Source organism: Amyelois transitella, chromosome 31 (assembly GCF_032362555.1).
Source record: "Amyelois transitella isolate CPQ chromosome 31, ilAmyTran1.1, whole genome shotgun sequence".
NCBI classification, from domain to species: domain Eukaryota; kingdom Metazoa; phylum Arthropoda; class Insecta; order Lepidoptera; family Pyralidae; genus Amyelois; species Amyelois transitella.
The window spans coordinates 4,476,887-4,492,827 of NC_083534.1; the positions used below are offsets into that span (position 1 = coordinate 4,476,887).

At 40.8% G+C, this 15,941-nt stretch overlaps 1 protein-coding gene across 1 annotated transcript in view; it reads left to right on the top strand.

Moving 5' to 3' along the window:
* LOC106135362 (transcription elongation regulator 1) overlaps positions 1-15,941 on the top strand; it is a 50,536-nt gene that overhangs the window by 3,545 nt on the left and 31,050 nt on the right. Inside the window, exons 3-11 of the mRNA XM_060953318.1 lie at positions 1,028-1,181; positions 1,607-1,741; positions 8,477-8,566; positions 9,351-9,524; positions 9,964-10,238; positions 11,483-11,618; positions 14,145-14,228; positions 14,666-14,828; positions 15,454-15,607. Coding sequence (XP_060809301.1) covers positions 1,028-1,181; positions 1,607-1,741; positions 8,477-8,566; positions 9,351-9,524; positions 9,964-10,238; positions 11,483-11,618; positions 14,145-14,228; positions 14,666-14,828; positions 15,454-15,607 — 1,365 coding nt within the window. The remainder of the gene's footprint in view (positions 1-1,027; positions 1,182-1,606; positions 1,742-8,476; positions 8,567-9,350; positions 9,525-9,963; positions 10,239-11,482; positions 11,619-14,144; positions 14,229-14,665; positions 14,829-15,453; positions 15,608-15,941) is intronic.

The window sequence follows — 15,941 nt, forward strand, 5'->3', positions numbered from 1 at the left end:
CCTTGTGTCCAATTTTGAAAATAAATCTATTCTATTTTATTCATTTATTTGATTTTGCTACACACAATTTACAAATTCATATGAAATACAAATTAATTAGGGTGTGAGTTGCAGCATATATCACTATATAGTATAAAACAAAGTCGCTATTTTAGTCTGTTTGTCTGTATGCTTAAATCTTTAAAATTACCGCAACGGATTTTGATGCGGTTTTTTGTAACAGGTAGAGTGATTCAATAGGAAGGTTTTTATGTATAATAACATTTATAATTTTGCACCCGTGCGAGGCCGGGGCGGGTCGCTAGTATAATATAGATCTCTTAAATCTAAATCATGTAAATAAATAAATATATACGGGACAAATTACACAGATTGAGTTAGCCTCGATGTAAGTTCGAGACTTGTGTTACGAGATACTAACTCAACGATACTATATTTTATAATAAATAATAAATACTTATATAGATAAACATCCAAGACCCAGGCCAATCAGAAAAAGTTCTTTTCTCTTCATGTCCTGGCCGGGATTTGAACCCGGGACCTCCGGTGTCACAGACAGTGCGTACTACCGCTGCGCCACAGAGGTCGTCAAATGGATGTCATGGACGAATGCACATTGTCTACTACAATAATCTAATGAATTATCTATCTATCTATTCTATTGTATTCTGTTCTACCACCAGCCCGCCCCGGAACTGTGGGTGGAGACGAAGTCTGAGGAGGGCAAGTCGTACTACTACCACGCGCGCATAATATAGATCTCTTAAATCTAAATCATGGACGAATGCACATTGTCTACTACAATAATCTAATGAATTATCTATCTATCTATTCTATTCTATTGTATTGTACCACCAGCCCGCCCCGGAACTGTGGGTGGAGACGAAGTCTGAGGAGGGCAAGTCGTACTACTACCACGCGCGCATAATATAGATCTCTTAAATCTAAATCATGGACGAATGCACATTGTCTACTACAATAATCTAATGAATTATCTATCTATCTATCTATTGTGTTCTACCACCAGCCCGCCCCGGAACTGTGGGTGGAGACGAAGTCTGAGGAGGGCAAGTCGTACTACTACCACGCGCGCACGCGCGAGACCACGTGGACGCGGCCGCAGGAGGGGCCCGCCTGCCGCGTGCTCGCGCAGCACGAGGTGGAGGCCATGGCCGCCAGCGGTGAGTGCTGATACCCACACGGCACACGGCCTGTGTGTGCCATCTTTAAGTGAATAAATAAAATAAATAAATAGGTATATATATGGGACAAGTTACACTGATTGAGTTAGCCTCGAATATGGACACGTCTATATCCCTTGCGGGGTAGACAGAGCCAACAGTCTTGAAAAGACTGAATGGCCACGTTCAGCTGTTTGGCTTTATGATAGAATTGAGATTCAAATAGTGACAGGTTGCTAGCACATCGCCTAAAAAAAGAATCCCAATTTTGTAAGCCTATCCCTCAGTCGCCATTTACGACATCCATGGGAAAGAGATGGAGTGGTCCTATTCTTTCTTTTGTAATGGTGCCGGGAACCACACGGCAATTTGTGTTTTTTTTTTATCATCATTTAAATCATTTAATGAACGATCTCCCCATGCAGGTCAGATGCCCGGCATGGGCGGCCCGCAGTCCATGGGCATGATGATGAACGGCATGGTGAACATGATGCCCCAGGGGCCAGCGCCCGCCTCGCTGCCGCCCTTCATGACCCAGCCGCCGCCCTGGATCAAGGATCGTGAGTGTCTCTGGTGTATCTGATTGTTCTTCATCGTCATGTCTTTTGGCAGGTTCAGGCTTTTAAAAAAGAGTTCAGGGAGTGGAAATAAGAACCCCAAGTTTGTGAGCCACAACGTCCACATTCTATTCTAAGTATAATTTAATATTGTGAAGTTGACGTTGTTGATGAAAATGCTGCAGTGCAGTTTGTTACCGCTTCTTCTGCACTGACGCCTTGGAAGCGGCAGTAAACTTAGTTTTTAAGTAATTTATTTGACGTCAACCAAGTTGTTAAACCATACGACAATTATTAAGCGATATAATAATATCCTATAATAATGAATAAAAATTTTGAATTTGAATTTGAATTTTGAGCCTTTATCGTCTTTTACGACATCCAAAAGAAAAGGAGTGGTCCTATTTATTTTTTTGTATCGGTGCCAAGAATCACACGCCACTTATTTTCTATACTTCTATAGCGATACTTAGCGATACTATATTATAAAGCTGAAAAGTTTGTTTGTTTGAACGCGCTAATATCAGGAACTGCTGGTTCGAATTGAAAAATTCTTTTTGCGTCGAATTGACCATTTATCGAGGAAGGGTTTAGGCTATATAACATCAAGCTTCAACTATAAGGAGCGAAGAAATAATGGTAAATGTGAAAAAAACAAAAACCGGAGTATATTATTCACCCTTGAGGACTTCAATGATGCCCAAAACTAACTATTCCACGCGGACAGAGTCGCGGGCACAGCTAGTACATACATACATACATATGATCACGTCTATATCCCTAGCGGGGGTAGACAGAGCCACCAGTCTTGAAAAGACTGATAGGCCATGCTCAGCTGTTTGGCTTAATGATAGAATTGAGATTCAAATAGTGACAGGTTGCTAGCCCGTCGCCTAAAAGAGGAATCCCAAGTTTATAAGCCTATCCCTTAGTCGCCTTTTACGACATCCAAAAGAGATGGAGTGGTCCTATTTCTTTTTTTGTAATGGTGCCGGGAACCACACGGCACAGCTAGTATACACTATAATTGGGAATTAAACGAACTTACCTGGTGAAGTTCGATTCCAATTATGAGAGGGTCCCACCGAAGACGATATTTAATTACAAGCAGCAGTACGCAAGATGATGCTGTCTCCGTCACATGTTTAGAGATTTATATGAAACTGAAAAATTAGGTATTCTCCCCTCTCCTTCCCACCCCACGCGGCTGGTCCGGTGCGGTCGCTTGTCATTATCTTCAAAGTTTTCCTGATTTTGTATTTTTATTTTCTGGGTTGGGGGGGAAGTCATATCGTCTTCGGTGGGACCCTCTCATAATTGGAATCGAACTTCACCAGGTAAGTTCGTTTAATTCCCAATTATAATTCAGGTCTCCACCGAAGACGATATTTAATTACAAGCAGATGTTTAGAGTTTGAAAGGCATATGGGTCAAATAAAAATACGATGAAGTACATACCAATCAATATGTCATTTATATTTTTTTAATGACATCACTCATTAATACAATAGATGCAATTGATTGTTCTGATTTTGCGCTGACTAATCAAATTTATAGTTAAACAAGAGTAAACTAAAAATAAATACAACACATTTCTCTTATACAGATAACTTGATCATATATTGAAAATAGATAATGCAAATTCCTCATTATTAGAATTAATAATATTATCTTTTTTATAATATTTCAGAAATACATTAGATGTATCGCTCCACCCCGCAGCTTTGCGAACCGCTTCCAGACTTACCCCTGCCTTGTGAGCAGCAGAGGTCGAGGCGTGCCTGGCGCTATGCGCGCCATACAAACTAATATCTATCCCACTATCCTCCAACGCTTGTTTAACCCAATGACCGAGCGTTTGGGAACCCACTTTTTTGTGGGGTTTTCTTAAACTTATGAATAAAAAATCACCCGATTCTGGAATCCGCAAGGATTTTGTTTTGTTTATGTAAGTTTGAAGAGATAGTGCTGGACAAATATTAGGGGTCTCTCGTATAAAGGGTAGTCTGATGAGCGGTTGGCATGCTCCAGGGCGCGATGTTTTAATCATGTCAGGGATTTTTATTATTATGGAATTTTCTTGACTAACAATATTTTGTAATTTTATAAGGCTTAAAGTCTGCATCCTCTGAGCTGAGGCAATAGCCAGTAGAGTAATTGTTTTGATTGATAGTTTTTTTTAAACATAAATTTTCATGTGGGTAATAATTCGATAAAAACGTCAAGACTTTATTAGTGTCCCAAGTAGAGTTATATTTGGGAGCAGGGGGTTTTAATTTATAGACCCCTTTCAGTAAGCGATTTATGCGGTCATCATTAGTTACATGTTTACCTAAGATAATGGACAATGCTGACCTATGTGTATTGATAGTACTATATGAACCGCCATTTTCAAATGTTTGTGTCAGAAACAACATTACATGTGGAACTGTTGTTTGGAAAACGTTTAAATTTTTACCTTGGCAAAAATCCCACCATGCTTTAATTGAAGAGTTGTATTGAGCTAGTGTGCTTTGAGCAAATGATGCCATAACTATTTTCATGGACGTCGAAGGGACGCCCTGTCTTGTTAATCCCTCCCTGATAACATCGCTGCTACCAGGGTAAGGTCTGTGTGGAGCGGGTGGTACTCTCTGAAAGGAGAACATAACAAGTGTTTACTCGGTTCAAAATAGATGAATCTTGAAACAGTTAGTCTTGACCACATGGGGAACCATGGTTGTGATGGCCACCAAGGTATGACAACGATACCTTTTGCTTTATCAGATATAAGTTTTTTTTTTTTTTTTTTTAGAACCTTTGCGATTAGGCAAAATGGAGGAAACGCGTAAAAGTAGATATTTTGCCAATCAAAAGTAAAAGCGTCAACCACTTCGGAGCATGGGTCAAGTTTCCATGATGCATATCTATCACACTTAGTGTTTTGGACACTAGCGAAAAGATCAAATTCTGGATTACCGAAGGAGTCAACAATTTGATTAAATGCGTAGTCAGCGAGTTGCCACTCTGTATCGACATCTAATCTGCGAGATTCTTTATCTGCGATTGTGTTTTCATTTGATTTAATGTATGATGCAAAAATAAATATATTTTTTCCTTCGCACCACTGCTATATATCACGAGCTATTTCATTTAGGTGTGTATACTGTATACCTCCCGTTTTATTTATGTAATATATAGCAGTGGTATTGTCTATTCTCATTAAAATATCACAATCTCGTAGGTGAGATGCAAATATTTTTAACCCATAAAATGCCGCCTTCAGCTCTAACACATTTATATGTTTGGTTGAGTCAACGTAATTCCAATTACCACTAGCCTTTTTTCCGTTACATGTTGCACCCCAGCCGGTAAGGGACGCATCGGTAAAAATTTCTAAAATATAGTTTGTGTTATGAATTATCCAATTCATAACACAAACTTTTAAATCATCATGTATAATTTCTGATAATGCCATTGTTTTGTTATAATTTTCTGAGTAATTTAAAGCTAAGAATTTTTCTCTTTCAAGCAGTTTGGTATACATCCAACCGTATTTGACAGCTGGGCAAGCAGATGTTAATAAGCCAATAAATTCAGCAAGATATCTATCTAACCTTGCAAGATTTTGGTGAAAAGATATGGAGCTGTACACAGTCCAAAGGGAAGATCGTTAAATTGGTAAATTTTATCTTCCCATTTGAAAGTGCAACATTTTTCTGTCGCGTTCATCGATAGAAATAAAAAAAATAGGCGTCCTTTAAATCAAGTGTTGACATGAAATAATTTTTGTTTATTAATTTTTGGGCGGTACGATGATCTTCCATTTTAAAATGATCTACTTCAATGAATTTATTTAATTTTTTTTTTTTTTTTTTATTTAAAATAAAGCGGTATTTTCTGTCAGATTTAGGAACTACAAAAATTGGTGATAGAAACTGATCCTTACAAGGTAAACAATGTGAAATAGCACCGCTATTCACCATTTCTGAAATACACGAGTCCATAGCTATAATTTCTGTTTTTGAAAAGTGCTTATTATTTGGAAAACATGACTGTGTTGGTTTTTCCTTAAGAGGTATTCTATATCCTTTTACCCACGATAAAATCCTGGTATCCTTTGTTAATTGATACCATTGGTCATAAAAATATTTAAGTCTACCGACTTTTGGTACAAGTACCTGTTCAGTATTATTTAACGCCTGTGTCCCCGTTGACTGCTGTATCTCCTCGACGACGCCTCCTTGCGACGATCCCTCGTGGTTGTCGCTGCTGGTGCCGTTGTGTATTTCCGGACTCCGGGGTTGGTTCGCGATTCCGGCACTCGCGAGCCCCTCCTTGCGTTTAAAGCCCCGCGCTGAGGTTGACTCGTTGAGGGTTTAGACTGTGGTCGTACCGGTTTGGGTTTCATTTCTGTACCCGATTTCTTAATGGCCTTTGATGATTTCAAATGTTCTCCAAGGCCAGAACCAAACAAGTATTCGTCTATTTTGGTATTTTTGACGGTATCTCTAGCTTCTTTATTAAGTGAGTTTATAATAGCGTAACGACGAGATTGTGATTCTCGGTAGTGGAGGTCGCACAGGAGTCGACCGGCGTCACTTAATGGTTTTATAAGATCCTGTGACGTTTCCTCATTGCTAAGAGCAATATTCAGTGCTTTACCGATTGCAGCTAGACAGTTAGATAGTTGTTTTTGTTTATGCTCGTTATATGTTTCTTTTTTAAGGTTTTGTTCGTCTATGGCAGCTTTAACTTCCGGGTTTAATTTTGGTGGGTTAATGCTGTCGCAGTTCTCAGGCACTAAATATTGTTTTTGCAATTCGGTTTTAATTTCTTTACTCATGCCATTTTTCAAAATATGTGTCCATCTGAGCGCTATATCTTTGTGTAGTTTTTCGCCTACACAATTATCTTTTGACGGGTCATCGCCTAATATCTCCAGTATATCTGGGTCTAAATCTGGCGTGGTATCTGGCTCCGCAGTATCATTATCGTTTTCGGTACAGGGGAGTGATGGTGAATCAACATCATGGTTACCATTGTCATTTTCTTCTACTGTTGGAGCGATGTCTGCAATAGACAAGTAATTGTAAGCATATATAATATATATTAGTATATATCAGCTATCTTATGCTTTGGTCTAGCCATATAAGCCGCTAGTATAGTAGCAAGACTAACCATTTAGGTTGTCTTTTGCTTTGGTCTAGCCATATAGGCCGCCAGTATAGTAGCAAGACTAACCATTTAGGTTGTCTTTTGCTTTGGTCTAGCCATATAGGCCGCCAGTATAGTAGCAAGACTAACCATTTAGGTTGTCTTTTGCTTTGGTCCAGCCATATAGGCCGCCAGTATAGTAGCAAGACTAACCATTTAGGTTGTCTTTTGCTTTGGTCCAGCCATATAGGCCGCCAGTATAGTAGCAAGACTAACCATTTAGGTTGTCTTTTGCTTTGGTCCAGCCATATAGGCCGCCAGTATAGTAGCAAGACTAACCATTTAGGTTGTCTTTTGCTTTGGTCCAGCCATATAGGCCGCCAGTATAGTAGCAAGACTAACCATTTAGGTTGTCTTTTGCTTTGGTCCAGCCATATAGGCCGCCAGTATAGTAGCAAGACTAACCATTTAGGTTGTCTTTTGCTTTGGTCTAGCCATATAGGCCGCCAGTATAGTAGCAAGACTAACCATTTAGGTTGTCTTTTGCTTTGGTCCAGCCATATAGGCCGCCAGTATAGTAGCAAGACTAACCATTTAGGTTGTCTTTTGCTTTGGTCTAGCCATATAGGCCGCCAGTATGTAGCAGTAAAACTAACCATATAGGTTGCCTTTTGCTTTGGTCTAGCCATATAGGCCGCCAGTATAGTAGCAAGACTAACCATTTAGGTTGTCTTTTGCTTTGGTCTAGCCATATAGGCCGCCAGTATGTAGCAGTAAAACTAACCATATAGGTTGCCTTTTGCTTTGGTCTAGCCATATAGGCCGCCAGTGTATGTAACAATAACCAACTAACCATATAGGTTGTCTCAATAAACACTATTTAGTCTTAGGGACTGCATAATTAGTGAGAATAACAATGTTAAAACATTTAAAGTAATCCAGCATACCATGACCGTATGATCTGTACACGATCGATCACACATAATATCTAACAACTAAGTATATTTCATCATAGAATGTATCAAATTATTATTATTTATCAATCAAGCAAACTAAATTCTGATTATCGATTGATGGTTTGTATTTTATATGTATTTTGAGGGTAGATGATAAAATCTCCCGTTAGAGATATGTGTGATTCAATACTGTTGAAACTATATGAAATGCATTTAGTTACCTGATATTTTTTCGCTGCACGATGAATTGTCATCATCCGAAGAAGAGATAACGCGTTTACGTTTTTCTAACTTCCTTTCGAGTTTCTTCATTTTCTTCATGATATCTTTGTAATCTTCATCCATAAGCCTTTTTCTTTTTCCCATTTTTAAAATGTATAAAAAACTCAAAGTTCGAAACTATTAAGTTAGTGACGTGAAAAATATTAATAACGATGTGACATCGACAGCACACAAAAACGTAATGACAAGCGACCGCACCGGACCAGCCGCGTGGGGTGGGAAGGAGAGGGGAGAATACCTAATTTTTCAGTTTCATATAAATCTCTAAACATGTGACGGAGACAGCATCATCTTGCGTACTGCTGCTTGTAATTAAATATCGTCTTCGGTGGAGACCTGAATTATAATTATATTGCTTTCGCAGACAACAAAGAGAAACAAGACTCGGCCAGTCCCAACGGCAGCGAAGATATGCCCCCGGGGGAGACCGCGCCCGCCACCCAGCAGAACAATGGTGAGAGTCTTATTGAAATCATGCGGTGTCGTCCATCATACATACATATGGTCACGTCTATATCCCATGCGGGGTAGACAGAGACAACAGTCTTGGATAGACTGAATGCCCACGTTCAGCTATTTGGTTTAATGATACATACATACATATATAAAATCACGTCTCTTTCCCTGAGGGGTGGGCAGAGACTACATCTTTCCACTTGACACGATCTCTGCACACTTCCTTCGCTTCGTCCACATTCATAACTCTCTTCATGCAAGCTCGGTGGTTTCGGGTACTCTCGACCTGACCCTTTGCCAGGACGTCCTAAATTTGATCGAGATAAGATACTCTTTATTATAAGTGCCATCCACACTTGTAATAAAGAGAAAAAATTAATATGTTTGTGTAACGAGTGAACTCAGAAACTAGTTTTTTTGATGAAATTAAGTTGTGTTGGTACTAACACTAATATGAGTGAATTGGGTGCGGCAGAGGAGCAGAATAAATGCGGTGTAGCAATTTCGGAACGGACTCCATTAATATTTGTAGTCGATAATCGGTTACGTAATTTAACTAACGAATATACTGCCATCTAGTGTCATTGTGTTTTATTATGTAGTGGTTATCGAAAAATGTTTGCGGAGTAGTATAATAGATGGCGCCGAACGCTAGTTGATAAACATTAGAAAATAGGAATGAAACATAAAAACAAGGACATCAATGTGAAGACAGCAAATCTACTGTAAAAAACAGTAGGGTTGGTAACACTGATTGTAGATTTTTTTTTTTTGTGTGACAGGTAACAACATGCCGCCGGGCGCTATGGGCGGCATGGGGGGCATGGGGTTCCCCCCCGGCGGCCCCCCCGCGGGGTTCCCGCCGGGCCCCGCGTGGGGGGGCGGCTGGGGGGGCTGGCCGCCGCCCGGGGTGGCGCAGCCGCCGCCCAGCCTCAACGCCGCCGCTCCCGATACTGGTAAATATATAAATTTATATCACTTGGTTATCACTCGGGCAGTTCAAATAAGTAGATGTTAAGTCGTAATCGCATACGCGTTGTCACGTTCACGTCCCTTGCGGGGTGGACGGAGCCAACTGTCTTGAAAAGACTGATAGGCCACGTTCAGCTGTTTGGCTTTCAAAAAAAAATGGTGGTTCTTTGTCCGCGGTTATCTCCCGTTTTGCTAAACAGATTTTGATTAGGTTTTCAGGAAAGTATTTGTAACTGAATTAAAAAAAAAAAAACTATATCGATGACACATGGTTGTTTATTGTTTACAATAGTTATTTAAATAATGTTTCGCGTACCAAGAATTCTTAAGCGGTTTTATTTGTCTTTACGGAACTTATTTAAGTAATATTTCGTCGTACCGAAAATTCTAAATGAGAAACAAAATTGACACAATACATTTCAGGTACAGCGAGCCAAGGCCCCCAGCCGATGTCGAACCCGAACCCCGCCCTCGGGAACATGCCGTCCATGCCGGGTAACATGCCCTCCATGCCGGGCAACATGCCCTCCATGCCGGGGAGCGCCATGAGCGGCCCGATGAGCGCTATGAGCGGCAACGGAATGAGCATGGGGACTGCGATGGCGGGCGGCGGAGCCCTACAGCCGCCGCCGGCCGCCGCGCAGGCTCTGCCCGCCCCTGAGATCATACCGGACTCGCCGCCCCAGCCAGACGAACAGGTTAGTATAGAATAGAATAGATTTATTTTCTAAATTGGATACAAGGTATCACTTAGTGACGTCACATAACACAGCACGTTAGTTTCGTTAACATATGATCAAGTCTATGCGGGTATCAAGGTGACAGTTGCAAGTTAACAGCTGAGTGTTTTTCAAGACTGTCGGCTTTGTCTACCCCGCTAGGGGGACAGATGTGATCAATATGATCAAGTCTATGCGGGTATCAAAGTGACAGCTGAGTGTTTTTCAAGACTGGCAGCTTTGTCTACCCCGCTAGGGGGACAGATGTAATCATATGTATGTAATGTATGTGGGCATATACCCTTGCGGGGTAGACAGAGTCAACAGTCATCAAAAGACCGAAAGGCAACGTTCAGCTGTTTGGTTTAATGATAGAATTGAGATTCAATTTGTGACAGGTTGCTAGACCATCGCCAAAATGAAGAATCCCAAGTTTAGCCTATCACTTATTCGCCTTTTACGACATCCATGGAAAAGAGATGGAGTGGACCTATTCTTTTTTATAATTGCGGCGGGAACCACACATCACAACACTCCCTCATCACGCTGTTCCTTATCCGGTCACTCAATTTCACACCGATCATGCTCCTTAACGCTGATCGTAAAAGACGACTAAGGGATAGACTATATACTTGGGATTCCTCTTTTAGGCGATGAGCTAGCAACCTGTCGTCACTATTTGACAAAAAAATATAAGGAATTAGAAGGATATGTACAATTGTGGACTTATCCCAATCGGGTTTTCATTCAGTCAACCAAAATATAAAGGAAAATCCATATGACATGTTATGTTTAAAAAAAAGGTAAAATATAGTGATACTATTTATAGAATAGAATAGATTTATTTTCAACATTGGATACAAGGTATCACTTATTGACGTCACATCACTTAAATCTAAATAACTACTACCGCTTCCAAAGCGCATGTGTAGAAGAAGCGGCGGAACAAACTACACTGCAGCATTTTCATCGGACGTCAATATACAAATATAGATCTCTTAAATCTAAATTATGGATCTTAAATAAAAAACATGAATTAATGTAGAACTAGTTATTTCAATACGAATATTTCGTCAAATAAATAAAGAAAAAGATAAAATAAAATATGTACACACTGTACAAATTATGTCAACACCATGTCAAATATACATATATATAAAATTCCCGTGTTACCTACATTTGCAATGAATAATTTGACTTTTTTTTTGTTGTTTGAATTGCAGGAAATACCCGCTGAACTAGAAGCCCTGGCGTCGGAGTGGACGACGCACTTCGCGCCCGACGGCAGACCGTACTACCACCACGCCGGCAAGGGCCAGTCCGTGTGGGAGATGCCCGAGCCGATGAAGAAGCTGAACGGTGAGCGCTGCAGTGCAGTTTGTTGCTGCTCTTACTACTGCGGTGACGCTTTGGGAGCGGCTGTGGGCTTGAGTGATTTTTTTGATGTCATCTGTACATATATGCCGTGTGGTACACCGATTGAAAAAAGTATAGGACTTTTCCGTCTCTTCCCCGTGGATGTCCTAAAGGGCGACTAAGGGATTGGTTTATATACTTGGGATTCTTCTTTTAGGCGATGTGCTAGCGACCTGTCATTATTTCAATCTCAATTCTATCAAAAAGCCAAATAGCTGAACGTGGCCTATCAGTGTTTTCAAGACGTGAGGGATATAGACGTGATGATATGTATGTATATATATACACATAAATCACGGCTCTTTCACGGAGGGGTAGGCAGAGACTACGTCTTTCCACTTGCCGCTATCCCTGCACACTTATTTCGCTTCATCCATATTGATATTCACTAGTTCTACATTCATTCATGTTTTTTAATGTAGACAAATATTATAATATTACACATATATAGTCATATATGAACATATATAGTTATGTCTATATCCATTGCGGGTTAGACAGAGCCAACAGTCTGGGAAAGACTGATGGTCCACGTTTTGCCGTTTGACTTAATGATAGAATTGAGATTCAAATAGTGACAGGTTGCTAGCCCATCGCCTAAAAGAGGAATCCCAGGCATTACCCTTAGTCACCTTTTATAAAATAAAATTTGGAGTGGTCCTATTCTAAAGTGCTGTTAACTTTACCGCATAGGTACGGTCGCGTTCATAATTGCAGTCATAGTTCGCAAAACTTTATAGCTTGCACCGCTGCTATCACTCACACATTCACACAAATAACACAATAAACAACAAGTTGGGTAACCCGCCATCAAGAAGAGGGTAGTGAAAAAAAAAAAGTCGTCCGCTAATCAACACAGCGATACGCCACACAGCGGAGATCCATGGTGGAACAGTACGAAAATAATGGCTTCATACCGACTAGAACATTTGCGGAACAGTTTGACACATCAGTTTACTACGGTTACTGTTTTATGTTTGCACCGTGAGGGACTACACCACAGACAGCCAGCAAGCAAGCCGTATTTATCAGAAATAAATAAGCAAAATCGTTTAGAATTTGCTCGGCAGTATTTGGATTTTGACTGGAAAAAAGCGATATTTACGGACGAAAAGTTCGTTTATTTTATGTCATCACAACACGGTAGACTTCATTTATTTATGGCGAAGAAATGCAACTCGGTATGAAGAAAAAAATATTGTGCCAAATATGGAGTCTGGACACATCTCTGTAAATATGTGGGGCTGGATGAGTGCTGCTGGACCTGGGGAACAGGTGTGGATAGCAGGACGCGCTACAGCTACTCATTATGTGCAAGTGCTGGAAGAAACCATGTTACCAACTGTGCGGTGTATTTATCCGATTGATGATATGCCAACAATATCATTTGTGCCCTGTGCATCGAGTCCATATAGTGCGTGAAAGGTTCTGCCAGTTTATATTAAAAGTACTAATTACTTAGATAGTATTTTAAGGACAGCTTCAATATCTTTTCTTTATGAAAACGAATAATTAAGCTGTAACCTTAATAACAGAAGATAAGTGGATGATACAATTAGTGTAATAAACTATATATGTATAGCTTTATATAATCATCAATATGTAAATAAAACTATAGGTAAACTGTTTCAATAAAATTTACTAATTTTAATTATTGAATGTTTTATTTTGCTCCCTCTTGTTTAATATTTCTTGCTGATTTCCGTGTTTAAAACACGGGTATTGTAATTCTTAGATATCAGTTAGTTGGTTAGTCAGTCAGTTACTTAGTTCAAATGGCACCTTGAAACATAAAAAATTGTCAATAACACTAAAATAGACAAAAAAATCCTTGAATAACTTCGGAATCCAAGTAACGCTAGTAACTAGAACAAGCGAGTGTGAGCAAGCGAGATTATCTAATATATCTTAGATCTCACTTGCTCACACGAAGTAATAAAATTGCTACCCAATAAATTTATGTTAGGGTCGAGTGCAGACAAACTTTCAACCTTATTAAAATGACATAAGTCTGGCAGGCTTCCCTCTATAGGCAAATCTTATGCAAATAATGAGAGACGACGATATTTCGATCGACAATTATCGGGCCCAGTTCGGCCATCGTTGATTACCGTCTCTTTCTGTTTTGTTATGTTATATGTCATAGAATAATAAACTCTTTTACTTAGTAATCATTGGTATTATAGACCGTATTCATTTGAAGGAATATTTGTTCTTTTAAATATGCATGTGTGTGTGTATCTAGTGGAACCACAGTGCACGCTATTTTAACCCGTAAGAATTTTAAAACTATGACTGCAGATATGAACGCGATCGTACAATGTAACAACATACAATATATACGTTATATCACGCCTGTTTCCCGGCGGGGTAGGCAGAGACTACGTCTTTTCACTTGCCACGATCTCGCGTACTGACTGTGATGAACAAATTTTTTTTTTGTAACAATACAATTTATTTCTGTTTTAGATTTGAAGGCAAAACTGAATATCGATAAGAGTGATAAGCCAATTGAGAAGATCGACTTGGTGGAACCCAAGGTGGATGGGGAAGGTATGTTTATATTAATAAATAAATAAATAAATACGGGACAAATTACACACATAGTCAGCCTCGAAGTAAGTTCGACACTTGTGTCATGAGATACTAACTGAACGATACTGTATTTTATAATTAATACTTATATAGATAAACATCCAAGACCCAGGCCAATCAGAAAAAGTTGGTTTCTCATCATACCCTGGTCGGGATTCGAACCCGGGACTTCCGGTGTCACAGACGAGCGCACTGCCGCTGCGCCACAGAAGCCGCTAAATATAATTAAGAGTCTACATGCCCATCAGAAGAAGTTCGTTTCCCATCATGCTCTGGCCGGGATTCGAACCTATTCAAAGTGTCACACAAGTACACTACCTGGGCTGTCCGAGCAGATGTAACGATATAAAACAATTTGTTGTTGACATTGACCGTTGTAACGTTTGTCTCGGCAGTGATAGACGTGGAGGCGCACGCGGAGGCGGCGGCGCGGCGCGCGGCGGCCGCGGAGCCCCGCGCGGAGCCCGAGCGGCTGCCGGACGCGGCCGAGAAGCCCGAGCGCGCCAAGCTGGACCGCAGCCGGCCCATCTCCAGCATGCAGATACCCGGCACGCTCTGGTCGCTACTGTATACTATATACACGTCACGTCTGTATACCTTGCGGGGTACACAGAGACAGTAGGCTTGAAAAGACTGATAGTCAGTTGTGAGGTTTAATTATAGAATTGAGATTGAAAAAAGTGACAGGTCACTAGCCTTTGCAACCATAACCTTCAGTCGTCTTTCAAATTCAACTTCGAAATCTTTAATCAGAAGTTTTTAGGTCTTAAAAGTGAGGTTTGCAGGTATCTGTTCCTTGAACATTATTTTTTATCCGAATACATTATTCTGTAGGAAAAAAATGTTGATCTGCGTCAGTGCTATTTCCCCAGAGAACAATTCCGTATATTAGCCACGAGAATGCATAATAGGCTGTTAGGGCAGTGTTTTTGTTTGTCGTTTTTTTTTAGTTTCCGAAGTGCGTAAATGAATTTAGATAATTTTGTTGCTATTTTGCTAATATATCCCATAATCTATCCCATATCCATAATTCTAATTTAAATTTGTGTCCAAAACCAACCCCAGTAGCTGGAAATGACTAGGAAATAAATGGTTCCCACTCTTTTTTCTATCTGTATATGTAATCACACGTATGTATGTATGTATGTATGTATAACGAATTGAATGTTTCTGTGACCGCCAGGTGCGTGGTGTGGACTGGCGACGGCCGCGTGTTCTTCTACAACCCCACGGCCACCAGCAACAAGTCGGTGTGGGAGCGCCCCCCGGAGCTGCTGGGGCGCGCTGATGTCGACAGGGCTGTGCAGAACCCGCCGCCCGCCGTGCTCAGCTTGCAGGTGACTGTGTGTCTGTCTGTCTGTCTGTATGTCTGTCTTCTACAACCCCACGGCCACCAGCAACAAGTCGGTGTGGGAGCGCCCCCCGGAGCTGCTGGGGCGCGCTGATGTCGACAGGGCTGTGCAGAACCCGCCGCCCGCCGTGCTCAGCTTGCAGGTGACTGTGTGTCTGTCTGTCTGTCTGTATGTCTGTCTTCTACAACCCCACGGCCACCAGCAACAAGTCGGTGTGGGAGCGCCCCCCGGAGCTGCTGGGGCGCGCTGATGTCGACAGGGCTGTGCAGAACCCGCCGCCCGCCGTGCTCAGCTTGCAGGTGACTGTGTGTCTGTCTGT